Source organism: Eubalaena glacialis, chromosome 6 (assembly GCF_028564815.1).
Source record: "Eubalaena glacialis isolate mEubGla1 chromosome 6, mEubGla1.1.hap2.+ XY, whole genome shotgun sequence".
NCBI classification, from domain to species: Eukaryota; Metazoa; Chordata; class Mammalia; order Artiodactyla; family Balaenidae; genus Eubalaena; species Eubalaena glacialis.
The window spans coordinates 140,626,721-140,641,249 of NC_083721.1; the positions used below are offsets into that span (position 1 = coordinate 140,626,721).

At 42.7% G+C, this 14,529-nt stretch overlaps 1 protein-coding gene across 1 annotated transcript in view; it reads right to left on the minus strand.

Moving 5' to 3' along the window:
• NEK11 (NIMA related kinase 11) overlaps nucleotides 1-14,529 on the minus strand; it is a 283,096-nt gene that overhangs the window by 107,181 nt on the left and 161,386 nt on the right. Inside the window, 1 exon segment of the mRNA XM_061194684.1 lies at nucleotides 4,479-4,612. Within this exon segment, the coding sequence (XP_061050667.1) occupies nucleotides 4,479-4,612 (134 nt within the window).

The following is a 14,529-nucleotide window of genomic DNA, read 5'->3' on the forward strand; positions in this document are numbered from 1 at the left end:
TATAGCTCTCAATCTGGGACATTCGCTTTTTGACAGAATTGTCAGGCAGAATTGCCTGGAATCCCTAACTTCCTCCTACTTCAGCTTCTCCATCACCCTCACGTTCTCCCTTATTTGAATTCCAGCCAGTTAAATTCTGGTTTGATTGACTTCAACCAGAAGACACATCATCACATACACTTGCATCGAAGGGTCGTTGCAAGAACTGAATGAAACAACGGGTCTGTGGCAGCCACGGAAGGGCCCCTGACCTGTCTCTTTGAGGGCAAGCCTGCTACCGGTTGTGCGGAGAGTTGACAGCCCCCAGCTGCTGCTGCTTCAGAGTCATTGCACGTTCATGCCAAGGCCACGCTCTTCCTGGGCAGCTCCCAGCCACTGCGAGCACAGCGGACACACCAGAGCCAGGCCATGTCTGCCCATTTTGGGCTCCTCTAATGGGCAGTCTCTGCCCTGGGGCGCCCTCTCGGTGCAGCCAAGGGTTTTTTCACAACTGCATGGCAGGCCAAGGTTCTCACCCCATCCTCTGTTCTCCCCTCCTGCCCTTGTCCTCAAAGATGCAGGCCAGCATCACGGCTTGAGGCTCTTCCTGCCCATCTCACAGGTTTTTCTCTCATTTCTAGTTCCATCTTGTCATCTGCTTCCCATAGGACCTAAACTGACATAGCACATAAAGTACTGGGCATAGAATGAAGGTTCTGGAAACGTTAGCTCTTATTTTTATAATAATTATGACTTGATTAAATGAATGACTCCACTAGCAGAAGATACTCTTAGAGGTACCTACTCCCATGACAATCTGCTCCAAGAGTCCTCAGTGGAATCTTAGGCCTTGCTTAGCCTGTACCCATCTCTCTGCCCCTGTGGCGCCATTCCAAGGTCATTCTTGCTTTTTCTAATGCTTCACTGTGCAGAGAGAATTTCAAAATCACTGGAGGATTTGGTGAAAATGTATTAAAAACTTCAGAATTAGCTGGGAAATGGACATCTACAGCTCTTCATCTTAGCAAGAACAAACATCATGGTCCTAAGAGCCTTCTCCAAACGAGTGTCAATGAAAGCCACATTCACTAAACAGCAGAGCCTTTCCCGAGGGAGTTCTGAGTCACATCATTATGGCCCACCTCATATGTGCCTCACCGGTGCACGTGGGACATTGATTAGTCATGGAGAGGGAAATGATGGTCAAGGCAGTAAGGGAAAGACATAAAGGTCTACAGAAACACCCAGCAGTCCACAGCCCTAAAACATATCCATTAAGGCACATGAAACACTTTTCAGTGACAGGTCCCACAAATACTGCTGAGAACCCTGTTATGATGACAGCTATAAATTCCATTCTCTTGAGATCTGAGAGGCTGGTTCCAATTCAGTGACCACAGACTTCACAGAGGAGCCATCAACAACATAAGGGCTTGTGATAAAGGAGCTACTGATGCTGTGCTTATTGAAGCAGAGAAACAACTGACAAATAGGTGCTTCACAAAACTGCTCTGGAGAAACCGCTGCTGAAAGATTGTCTTGGGTGGCACAAGGGACCCAGCAATCCAATGAAGCCCATGGCTGTCTTTCTTTTTGAAAGTACTTCTTCCATTAAAATAGAAACCATGTGACTTCTGTTCCATCTGAAGGAAGAGGATATCAACTTTGACCTGATTACTCACATAAAAGCCATGGGTATGATGACCACCTAAGCAGACCTTGGGTGCTTGGGTCAAGGGCAAGACTGGGGAAAGGGGAGAAGAGGCAAATCCCAGAGAGGGCTGTAGGTATCGCCCAGTTTACAGAGCCAGCAGTGACTGGGTCTTAGCACAGGGTTCTGTAACTGTAATTTGTGTGTTGCTAATAAAATAACCTAAAAAGAGAAGGGTAAATACCCATCACAACCTCACATTCACCACCTTTGGGGAAGGGGAAATTATATTGAAAAACAAATGAGGTTGTAATTACCTGTCTCTAATACAAATTACTCACTCGACATGTCCCCCCGCCTGCTTCTGTTATGTCAAGTTCATTCTAGGGTGATATATCTTGTGTACTAGAAAAACCATTGGCTTAGAAATGTGATGGACCTGGGCCTGAAACATGGTTCTGACCCTTTTCCAGCTGTGTGGCCACAGGCAAGTTACTCCCTCAGAAATTCAGTTTCCTCATCTGGAAAATAGGGATAAGAATAACTATCCAACAGGGTTTTGTGAAACGAAACAGCAACATATATGTGAGAGGCCTTAGCATCTTGTCCCAATAGATTATTTAAGATCAGTCACAGTCTATCAAACCACATGTTACAGAGGCATAGCCCAGAGAGCAAAATTGCTGCCCGATATTTATCATTGGCCCTAATAAATAAGAAGGGATATTTTTTATACTGCAGTTGTAAACTCTCACTTTAGCATTAAAGAGTTTTGGAAGTATCATAAAAAAGCCACAAGATGGCTACATAGCTTTATCATAATAACAGCTAATATCTCATGATTAATTACTTCATTAAATTCTGGGCACTATACTAAGTACTTTTTTGAAAATATTTTATTTATTTATTTATTTATTTGGTTGTGCTGGGTCTTAGTTGTGGCCGGCGAGCTCCTTAGTTGTAGCTAGTGGGCTCCTTAGTTGCGGCAGGCGGGCTCCTTGGTTGTGGCACATGAACTCTTAGTTGCAGAATGCATGTGGGATCTAGTTCCCTGACCAGGGATCGAACCTGGGCCCATGCATCGGGAACACAGAGTCTTAACCACTGTGCCACCAGGGAAGTCCATATTCTAAGTACTTTACATTGATTACTTCATTTAATCCCCAAAACTATCCTGTGAGGTAGGAACCATTATTCTCTCTTTTTACAGATTAGAAAACAGAGGCACAGTGGGGTTTAGTAACTTGCACAAGGTCACATGACCCACAAGCGACAAAGGCTAGACTCGTACAGACAGTTCGATTTCCAACCCTGTGTTCTAACAAGTTCTCCAAAGATGGGACTTCTGGAGGGGCTGGCAAAGTTTTACTTCTTGACCTGGGTGGTGTTTGCCATATATTTTATTCCTTTGTTTTCTGAAGTCAGTTTTATTTTATTTAAAACATTTTAAAGTAATAATGTTAGTAGCTAAATTTTCACCACTTGACTCTTTGGACAGAAATAGAGGATGTGTTTTGCACATCATGTGCCTTGCAAGCACAGGCACAGAATGAAGTTTCTGTAATACTGTAACGACGTTTGTCTCTGTTGTTTAGGACAGTGGCACAAAAGCGAATGAAAATTGTATTTTCAATTCATGGTAGGAGGTGTTTCTGTTCACAAGTCCATTGGAAAAAATGGGGAAATGGTATAAAGAATGTGTTTTTATTTTGGGACGCTGAATCCCCACTGCCCGGACTCTGTTTTTCTCAATATTTGTTTGTTTCTCTCTTCATGTATTTGTCTCTCAATTTCTCTCTCTCATCCTTTCTCTTTCTCTCATCCCTTTCTCTGCTCAGCCCCATATCCATACCCTTCTATTCTCTTCTCCCTGCCTCTCTCTCCTTTTCTTAAGGAGAACTTGAGAACATTACTTACTGGTTTTATTTATTGAGTATTATGATGAATTGCTTAGTCTTCATTAGAAAGGACTGAATGGATTGTGTACCACCTTCAGTTAATCCTCCTGAATTAAGTCTTCGTCGACATCGGTGCCCTTTGATTGACTTTTATCTTACTAGCTTAATGGTTCCCAGTTAGTAAAAAGCTTCTGTACCTTATGGAAGTTTAGGACTGGGAAGATTATCAAGTTATGGCCTAAAAAGAAAATCAAGTATATGAGCATAAATTGCCCAAAGTCATCTGCTTTTTCTTCACGTAACTCTTGCTTTTCCCCTCTCCTGCAGACACCCAACAGTGAAATCACATGCAGGGCTGTTTCTTGGCCTATGACTCAGATGGGTCTAAGTCTTGTCATTGTTACAGAATCTATGGCAAGGACACAGACTCAGATATTCCAGCACTGTATGTAAGAGGGGACCTCAGAGGCTGGAGTGGCCAGGAAGACCATCTCCTAAGCCCAGGATCTCTGGGCCTCATCCCCAGAACTAATTAGTGCACTGGGACATGACTCACAAATTTGATTACCAGACAGAAAAGTATTCAGTATAATTTTAAATATCCTTTTCCCTCTTCTAAAAACACATGTGCAATGTTCATTCGACAGCTGTATGTGGGGTGCTTCTCAGTGTGCAAACAGTGTAGTGTGTATCATCCTCTCACCTGAATCAGTACTGGGTGCTCCAGCCCTTCCCTCGTCAACATATCCAGACCAGATTCACAGAATTCCACAGGGCCCTGCCTGCCCCTCAGCCTTGGAAATCCAGGCACATCACGTGGAGCCTGTATAACAAACACTAGTTTCCCATCACCTACTTGGGTTCTAAGACTCCCTTGACTCTTTCTGGGAAGTCACAGACTGCTCAGCACCTTGGACAGCCCCACCACCTCTGCTGGGAGCAGCGTGTACCTGTTGGTTTGTCCTGTAAGCAGGCTGGGGTCCCGCATGCTCGACCTCTTCCTCCCCCTCCTCACTTTCTTCAGAACAGGAGTCAAATGTATCATCATAATACTCTTCAGCCACAAGTGGGTCTTCTGGGATCTCTGAAATAAAGAATAAACAAAAATCAGGTCCCACCAGTCATTAAAATTATGATGAGTCTAGGACCTCCCGCATGTTTTCCCAGAGACGTATATTTTGTTTGCACTGACAAAGCTTTCATGGAGTGTAGAGCTGAATCTTAGCTTCCTGAACGCACCTAGTGGAATGTAATAAATACTCAGCACAGTTAACCAGTGGAGGAAAGGAGGGATGACTATTTGCAATGACCCTTTGAAAGTGGAAGAATAAAACCATGAAAAGAGAAGAAATGATCTCTTCTAAAGTCTTTACCTTCAGAGGCATGAATCATTATTACAAACGAGGGGATTTAGGAGCAAAAGCAGGGTAAGATGCCTTGGCTGCAGGACCCTATTACACACTCATATAAAGTTTTTGCAGAGACAGTTGGAGGGGATAAATGTCAGCACTCTTCCTGGGAATTTCTTTTTTTAAAGAGAATACTAGCAGGGACACCAGGCAAGAGGGATAGGATATATAGCAATGGCATTTTGGCAAGCTGAGGAAAATGTTAAAATTCTTTTCTAACAGGCTTTGAAGGCTTTTGAGATGGAGTTCACTCTGGGGTATTACTTACTCACATCGATATGCAGCATTTATTAAAAAAATAAGTAAAAGCCACCCAGTTAAGCTAATGCCAAGAAGTAGCTACCTAAGTTACTTGATGCAATATTATTACTAACTAAAAATATAGTTGGTGCTTATAATGGTCTTCAACCAAGAAAGGCCAAGAATGGATCACAAAAAAGCATAGTGATATCAATTCCAGTTTGCTAATGGGGACCTAGAAATAGAGAAATATCCTTGGGGAGGGGAGAAAACTAAATAATGGTAGTCTCTCTACCTCATAAAACCATGGGCATTTTAGGCTTTGCACCATACTCTGACTTATAAACAAAATTATTCTAAATTGTAACACAGAGCACTGTTTTTCATCCCATTGTTGCTATTTTTTGGGGTTAGAGAATCAAGGTTTGAATTTAGCTCTACAGCCTCTTAGATGAGAAAATTGGGTGAGGGATTTGAACTAACTGAGCTCTAATTTTTCCAGTAAAACTGACATAAGGGTAATCTAACAGGGTAGCTATGAAGATTCAATATGATTCTTATGAAAGCACCTGTATGTAGGGAAACTTTATACAAATGTTTCCTTAATTTCCACATCTGTAAAAATGAACTTTTCATTACCTGATTCCAGAATCCCTTGAAAGTAAAATACTTAGTGTATGTAGAAATCCCTGACAAAAGGATACTTTAAAATCTTTGCTATCTATAGTTTTCCATAGAACACAAGAGGCAGTACCAAGGAATCAAAACTGGTCCGCTCAAAAGACAAAAATTACATATATTCAAAACCGCCTTTGCCAGTTCTTTAGGAAGGAGCTTACTGGGAATCTCACACCTTCTCTTAGTAACGCCAACCCAGCCTATTCTCCCCTCAGATCACTTATTATCAGTTGAGCAACAGATGAAACAGACCATTTGTATATAGGGGCCATGTTGTATAAAATCTTTATTTGACTCACACTCAGAATGACAAGAGGATCACCACAAGAGAAGTATATAAAAACCAAAATCTACCGAGAGGACAATTCAGGTCTCCAGTTTTGCCCTCAAGCAGGGGCACATGCTCACTGAGTGGAATGGTGGACAGAACCATGTGACTTCCTGCCTCTCTTTCTCCCCCTTGACCTCTCCCTGAGCCTCTGTGTCTCTTTCACAGAGATGTCCATTCTCTCTGTCTCCCCACTTCATCTCATTTCCTCTCCCATTCCCTGAGTCTCTGTCTCTCTGACAGTTGTACATTTGCTGACTCACTCATATTTTCTCCCTCTTTTTCTCTATCTCCCCAGCCCCACTTTCAGACAAGAATATTTGCTTTCAAGTTAACTATGAAAGAGTAAGAAATATCATTTACATTGTTGCCCAGTATACAGAAATGTGCTTGGATTTGTGTATATATATAAACATCTTTATAGTTAAAACAAAAGCTTCATGCATCAAAATTTACCCATACTACAAGTGACATACTCTGGCATTTCACATTCTATTTAATGTGTTTTTTTGGTTTGTTTTTTTGTTTTGTTTTGTTTTGTTTTGTTTTTTAGAGTCACTATTTTTTTTTTTAATTTTTAAAAATTGAAGTATAGTTGATTTACAATGTTGTATTAATTTCTGCTGTACAGCAAAGTAATACAGTTATACACATATATACATTCTTTTTAAATATTCTTTTCCATTATGGTTTATCATAGGATTTTTGTGTGTGTGTGTGTGGATGATTTCTATATATATATATACATTTTTTTTAACATCTTTATTGGAGCATAATTGCTTTACAATGGTGTGTTAGTTTCTGCTTTATAACAAAGTGAATCCGTTATACAAATACATATATCCCCATATCTCTTCCCTCTTGCATCTCCCTCCCTCCCACCCTCCCTATCCCACCCCTCTAGGTGGTCACAAAGCACCGAGCTGATCTCCCTGTGCTATGTGGCTGCTTCCCATTAGCTATCTATTTTACATTTGGTAGTGTATATATGTCCATGCAACTCTCTCACTTTGTCCCAGCTTACCCTTCCCCCTCCCCATATCCTCAAGTCCATTCTCTAGTAGGTCTGCGTCTTTATTCCCGTCTTGCCCCTAGGTTCTTCATGATCTTTTTTTTTTTTTTTCTTAGATTCCATATATATGTGTTAGCATACGGTATTTATTTTTCTCTTTCTGACTTACTTCACTCTGTATGACAGACTCTAGGTCCATCCACCTCACTACAAATAACTCAATTTCATTTCTTTTTATGGCTGAGTAATATTCCATTGTATATATGTGCCACATCTTCTTTATCCATTCATCTGTTGATGGACACTTAGGTTGCTTCCATGTCCTGGCTATTGTAAATAGAGCTGCAATGAACATTTTGGTACATGGCTCTTTTTGAATTATGGTTTTCTCAGGGTATATGCCTGAGATATTGGGATTGCTGGGTCATTTTAAATGCTAGTTGCAACTTGCTAAACTGATTTCTCAACCCACAATTTGAAAAACACTGGTTTAGAATGCTGACTTTGGCATCAAAAAGACCCTCATTTAAATTGAGACTCTGACATCAGCTTCATAACATTAGGCGTTATTTAAACTTTCTGCCCTTCGGTTTTCTCATGGGGATGGTGGCACCCGTCTCATAGAATCGTTGTGAACATTACATAGTATGATGGATGCAGTGTGCAGTGCACATGGTATGTGCCCAATAAATGTGAGTTACTGATATTTAACATAAAACTCTGTAGTTTTGTCTGTAATGCTCAACACGAGGAAGAAAATAAATATAAGGCAATCACAAAGAGATATCAAGTTAAAATTTTTAACAATATTTTAAATAGAATCGCATCTCAAAATCCATATGGTACCCAACTCAAATGGCAATAAGAAGTGGCTCCTCCTGCTGCCCTCCCTGCTGCTGGGCCCCAGAGGGACCCTGGGCATTTCACACCCTCCTGTCCTCCCATTGTCCTTCCTGTCCATTAACTGGTTCCATCCCGGCTCCCTCCAGGCCACTCACAGGCAACCTCTACAACAGGGGTGAACGAACTTGTTCTGTAAAGGGCTGGATAGAAAAAGTGTTAGGTTTTGCAGGGTATACAGTCCCTGTCACAACTACCCAACTCTTTGTAGTCTGAAAGCAGACACAGACAATACATAAACAAATGAGAGTGGCTGCATTCCAATAGAACTTTATTTACAAAAGCAGGTGGCGGCCAGATCATACCACAACTCTACCCCACAGACAGATGTTTCTCTTGCTAAATATTGAGCCCCACCTCCCATAACATGGCTCCCTCCATAACAGTCAGTCCCCTTCCCTCTCCTACCAAGGATCCCCTCCCAGGGAGGAGAGGAGGGAAGAAATGGACAGGGGGAAAGTGCCTAAGTCATGAAACAGACCTGGATGAACCCATCTCCAGTGTTTCTTAAACAAGTACCACTAACTTGGTGCAGCTCAGAAAAGGGTGCATTTTCAAAGGGAAAAGTCCAAAGAAATAAGTCAGCTCAAACTGTGTTTGTCAAACCCTGTGTTTTCTGGGCCCTGGCCCAATGTGAAGCCTTGTTAGGCTAAGGCTCATTTCTGCTGTCATGAGGGGAAAATGGTCTGTGATAAATAGCTTTCATTTTTTTGCACCCTGAAGTCAGCCTCGTGACAGATGCTCAGGAGTGGCATCCAGATCTCTGCTTCACTGGGCGGCAGTGACGGAGCATGTTTATGAAGGAATCCAACAACGGCTGCCTGAGCTTGAACGCAGCTGTTGCAAATCCATGCTGGAGAAAAAGAGAAGCAATTACCCTGTCCCAGGAAAAGGATGCTCTTTGTCAGACCCTTCAATTGAGATCCTAATAAAGCCCTTCCTCTAAGACTAAAGTGAGTAGCAGGATCACCTGCAGGGCTTGTTAAAACACAGAGCTGCCAATCCAGCGGGTTGGGAGTGAGGCCTGAAAATGTGCATTTCTAACAAGTTCCCAGGGGATGCCAGTGCTGCTGGTCTGGGGGCCACACTTTGAAAGCTACTGCTATAGGATGTGACTATTTCAAATAAAAGTACTATCATATACTATTACAGAAGCACCATAATAAAATGTATAATACTCTGTAATATCTCTACATCTTCTAACATTTATATGTTAGACAAAAAAATGAAGAAATACGCTTTACTTTAGAAGAGCTCAAATTGTTGTGCCATTAGTTGTCTCCACGACTCACAATCTCTATGGAGTTATAGGGGACTATTCCCATTTCATTGATGGGGAAGAACAAAACTATGAGTCAGCATTCCAAAGTCACAGCACTTTACAGATTGTAAGAGCACATTCCTATCCATTATTCCACTTGATCATTGTAACAGTGATTCAAGTTAGACCAGGACAACCTTTTTATCTCAATTTTTAGATTAATAATTAAAGTGAGACTCAGACAGGCTACTAATCAACCACAGGTCACACAGCTGCATGCATGGCAGACTGGAATGTAAATTACCTGAATCCTATCTTTATTCCACTGCATTAGTGCTATTTTATGGTTAGCTAGGAATTTTCATCTTTACTGGTAAAACCATGTCATATATAAAAATTGTGATTATCTTCCTCATAACTCTGAAAGATGTTAGACAACAAGGGATAGACTTTTGACTTTATGAGATAGAAAAATTGAAGCTTAGTCATCCTGATAAATTATCTGAAGGCAGCTGGCAATAGTGAATGCCAGGGGCCCTCGCTCAGACTCAGCCCAACTGTCACTCAGCCCAACTCTGTCTCAGATGTGCTCAAACTGGACTGTGGGTCAGGATCACCTGGAGGCCTTTGTAAAACAGATTCCTGGCCCCAAAGTCCACTGTTTCAGATTCAGCTACTCTGAGGTGGGGCCTGAAATTCTACTCAATGATGCTGCAACATATTTTGAGAACTACTGCTCTATCTTTCGGACCTTCAAGGAGAAAATGACATACAAGTGCAACTGTTTAATGATAAATTCCCCAATACTTCGTCTTTTATTGCACCTGCTCTTTAAACTTCTAAAATGATCAGGAAATGCATTAAAGAATTTTTTTTAAGAGCCAATAAGATAAGAACTTCGCCTAAAGGCAAAACCAAATTTCCTTTAAAGGAACTTAGTTATGTGGGAGGAACTTCTCAGCCTGTGAGCCCACCATCACCCTAAATGATTCTAGCCATCCACTTGCCTTGAGCAAATGCGGGTAACAAGCTTAGCAGAATGGTTCTCAAAGGGTGGTCCCCAGAAGAGCAGTAACAGCATCACCCAGATCTTATTAAAAATGCAAATTCTTGGGCCTCCCAGACTTACTGAATCAGAAACTGCACTGAGGGTCCAGCAATCCACATTTTAACAAGTCCTCCAGGGGATCCTGATGCACACTTAAATTTGAGAACCACTAGTTTAGCACAATGTAAATAGTAAGCTCCTGGAGGGCAGGAGTCCTCATCCTGTTCATCATGGTATCTCCAAACCACGGCTCAAAGCAGACACTCAAACTTTTTGTTGAGTAAATGAATGCCTACATCTCTAAGAGAGAGAACTTTCAAACTACCACATAGTATCTCATGCAAAGAATTTCCTAATGTTTATTTTTGGGAGGTGCAGGAGAGGGGAGGAGAAGATCGGGAGGAGATACGGATTTTTTTCCTGAGAGCCCTACTGTCTCCCTCTCTCTCACATCCTCTGACCTTATATCTCAGATGGAGTCATAACTCCAAACAGTAAAATATGTCTTCCTCATACTACCATCTCCAGCTACATCCCACAGGCCCGCCGAGTTTGAGGCCTCAGTTTAAGATTGCCCAGCCTGTGACGGCACTTGCGTTGGACAGTGGCTTTCTCCAGGTGTCCCAGACTCTGCTGCAGCTGCAAGAGCACCCTGCCTCTCTCTGCATATCTAACAATACTGTCAGAATTGATTAATGTTTCATGACCAAATGACTTGTGATTTGGGAAATCCAACAGACTCGCTTGCACGTTTCTGCCTCTTCTCCGAGGAAGTCAACAATATCCACAAAATACTTTTTAAAGTGGTTCTCACTATATCCTCTATACGGGGAGGGTGGGGGTGAGAATCGCTTCATAAAGAGAAGATGCTCTGTATTTTAGCTATGGTGAGGCAAGCTGGGGATGAGTATGGGACCTTGGTAGCAGGCAGCTGCCCAGAGATGCCCTTCTTTATTTTTTCTTTCTGTCCGAGTTTTCTGAAGGAGGCAATGGCTCTATTACACTGAACCAGAAAATACTGAGCAAAGTTATAATAAAAACAAACCGATTTATTGTTAGATCTTGATGTGGCCACTCCAAAGACCATGTTCAGTGACAGTGCTCAGAATGACAACAGTCATTATTACACTGACAAGGCAGATCTCATAATTTCTTATTTTCCCAAAAATGGCATTTGTGGATGTGAAAAAGATTGCCCTAGTTCATTTTTTAATAAAAACATTTTAAGTAAAGACATCATCTCACATGCAGGGAAAACCTGTGATTAATATGCTACACCATTCTCAAACAACAGGGTAAAAGACAATGCCTTGAGAAGGCACTTAGATGCAGACATTGTCTTTGCTGAGCTGGCTTGGTTTCCCCAAGGAGCTCCATCTTGTGTAAGGTGCAGACAAATTAGGGTAAAAAGACAGAAATGGAGCCCAAGTTAACTGGTGATGTCTGCTGCTTCTGAGAAAGACTGCAGAATAGTGACTAGGAGGGTCAGCTATAGGGTTAGACTGAGGTTGAAATCTGTTGCTCATTGACTGTGTGACCTTGGGCAAGGCACTTCACCTTTCTGGTCACAGTTTTCTGATTTATAAGTGGGTGTAGTGAATGCTATTGATGCCCCACCCAAAGCTCCTTACCAAACACACTCCATCCATGAGTGTTGCCCTGCTCATCCTCCAGCTGCTATGAGCGCCGACTGCTGTGTTAGTCTTCTAGGTTTGCCACGACAGAATGCCACAGACTGGGTGGCTTAAACAACCAAAATTTATTATCTCATAGTTCTGGAGGCTGGAAGTCCAAGATCAAGGTGCTGGCAAGTTTGGTTTCTCCTTGGCTTGCAAGTGGTTGACCCTCTGTGCACTGGTGTCTCTCTTCTCGTGTCCTAATCTCCCTCTCTTATAAGGACACTAGTCAGAATGGATTTGGGCCCTGCCCTAACAGCCTCATTTCAATCAACTTAATCGCCTCTTTAAAGGCCCTATCTCCAAATACTGTCACATTCTGAGGTCCTGAGGGTTAGGGTTTCAACATATAAATTTTAGGGGAACACAGTTCGGTCCATACCAACTGCTAACGGAGTACAGATGCCCCCTTCTCCAGACAACTGCTCTCAGATCAAAGAATTTCCTTATCAAAGAGGTTAGGTCTCACCTCCACCCCAGGTGCGTTCTGGCCAATGACTGACTGACTCAAGGTGGAACCAACTCTGTGGTGTCATTCATGCCATGAGCTACTATGGAGGCTAGTCTGCAGCTGGACCACATCCTTGCTCAGCAACTTCCGCTGCCCTGTCCAGACATACCCCCCACCCATCCCACCCCACCCAAAAGACACATACACCAGAGTGACCATCTCAGCCTCTGCTTCTAAACAACCCAACCAAAGACTTGGGGCATTATAATAATAATACCTTAACTCATAGCTACAACATACAATTTTATAAAAGCTAAGCGAGGCTATACAGTAATGTAAACACCCCTTAAAGGAAAATAGCCAGATGCCAGCAAGATTACATTCTTTTATATTACACATTTAATCCTCAGACTTTCTAAAAAACAATAGAGCCCATTCCCATGGATACTTCTAAAGGGAATCCTTTGTCGGCTATCAATTATATCTCTGACAGCTAAATTTTTTAATCTCTTGAGGTCAAGTCTACCTGCCCTGCTTAAGGTCTTATTAAAATGCTCTGCATAGCATAGTGTCCTGCACTTAGTAGGTGCTTAATAAATGACCAGTATTATTACCTTAGCAGGTAGAAAATGTGAGTTTTCTTATAGCTGACAATAGTGCAGGGGGAGAAAATAGGATCCCTTCCGCCAAAAATAAGAGGTGAGCTTTGGCCTTACTCCAGAAAAGGGATGCAGAAGGAGAATGGGAGATTCAGAGCCAGCGAGACGGTGGATGGTCATGTGCTCTGTGAGATGCTGAGCTCATCAAACACGTGTACAGGTGAGAAAGCTGGGTTTGCTGTCTGAACCCGTAAGTGCTATGTGGAGGCCACCAGCTTCCATGCATGAGCTACAAGCAGAGGGAAGCCTGCATAGTGATTATGAGGAGAGCTCTAGACAAGCTGCGGTTTGAGCCAAGCTTCCCAAATCTCCCAGGTATGGGGTCTAAGCTGACATCTAGGGTACATCATTATTGGTGTGTAAAAGCAGCATTTATACAAAAAGGGCCAACTGCAGAGCTAGAGAAAACACTCCTTGGGCAGAGGCGGTTGGACTCCACCGTGTAGAAAAGGATCATTCCTAAACCCCAGGCTTCTGTTCTCCTGGGAGCTAATAAAGGTACCAGTCTCTCACCTCTGGACATATCTTCCCCTACACCATTAGAAGGAAAGAACTGACCCTGAAACTTTGCTGTTTTGGAAAAGGTATTTTGTCAATTTCTAAACTTGAACTTACATTGGATTTTAGTTTTCCTTTTCAATTTTTAAAAGCCATCTCTCCCCCCACAGTGAATCATAAGATGGTTTATCAGGGTTATGTAATGACTCACCAGCTGGGCCTAGAATACCCTTCGCATTGGCAGCCACTAAGATTGCTCACTGGAGCTTGGAAGTCATAGGGGAGAAGGGCGCACCCTAAGACCAGTGATCGCTACTTCCCACGGTGTCATCCCTTCTGCGGGTACCAGGGACCCCTGCTGGAGGTCCTGGGGAAGCCGTTACTCCATATGCCAAAGGGCTGCTGCATCTCTATTTCATTACACAGCCCCCGTCTGGGCCCATGGGAAGCAACTGTAATTTTCAGTCACTATTTAGTGGGGCTGGAGGCTTACAGCAGCATATTTGCTAAGGAGTATTTTGAACCAACGTTCAGTCCAGGGAAGCATGTAGACAGCCCCCGGTGAAGCGAGCACTCCAGAGTTCAAGGGAGAAATGAACACTCAGCTCTGTGACTCCCTCCAGTCTCACCCAGTCTGTCACAGATCTTGCCTAACACACTTACCACGTCACTCTTCCCCACCAAGGACTCCCTCACTGCCAATAAAATTGAGTACGAAATCTTCAGCTTGGCAGCCTAGGCCTTTTACCACCTGGTTGCAACCTGCTTTCCCAGACCTGCCTTCTCCTACTGATGGATGTGGTCGCTCTCAGTTAAAGGTGGGCACCAAAAGGGATTCTGA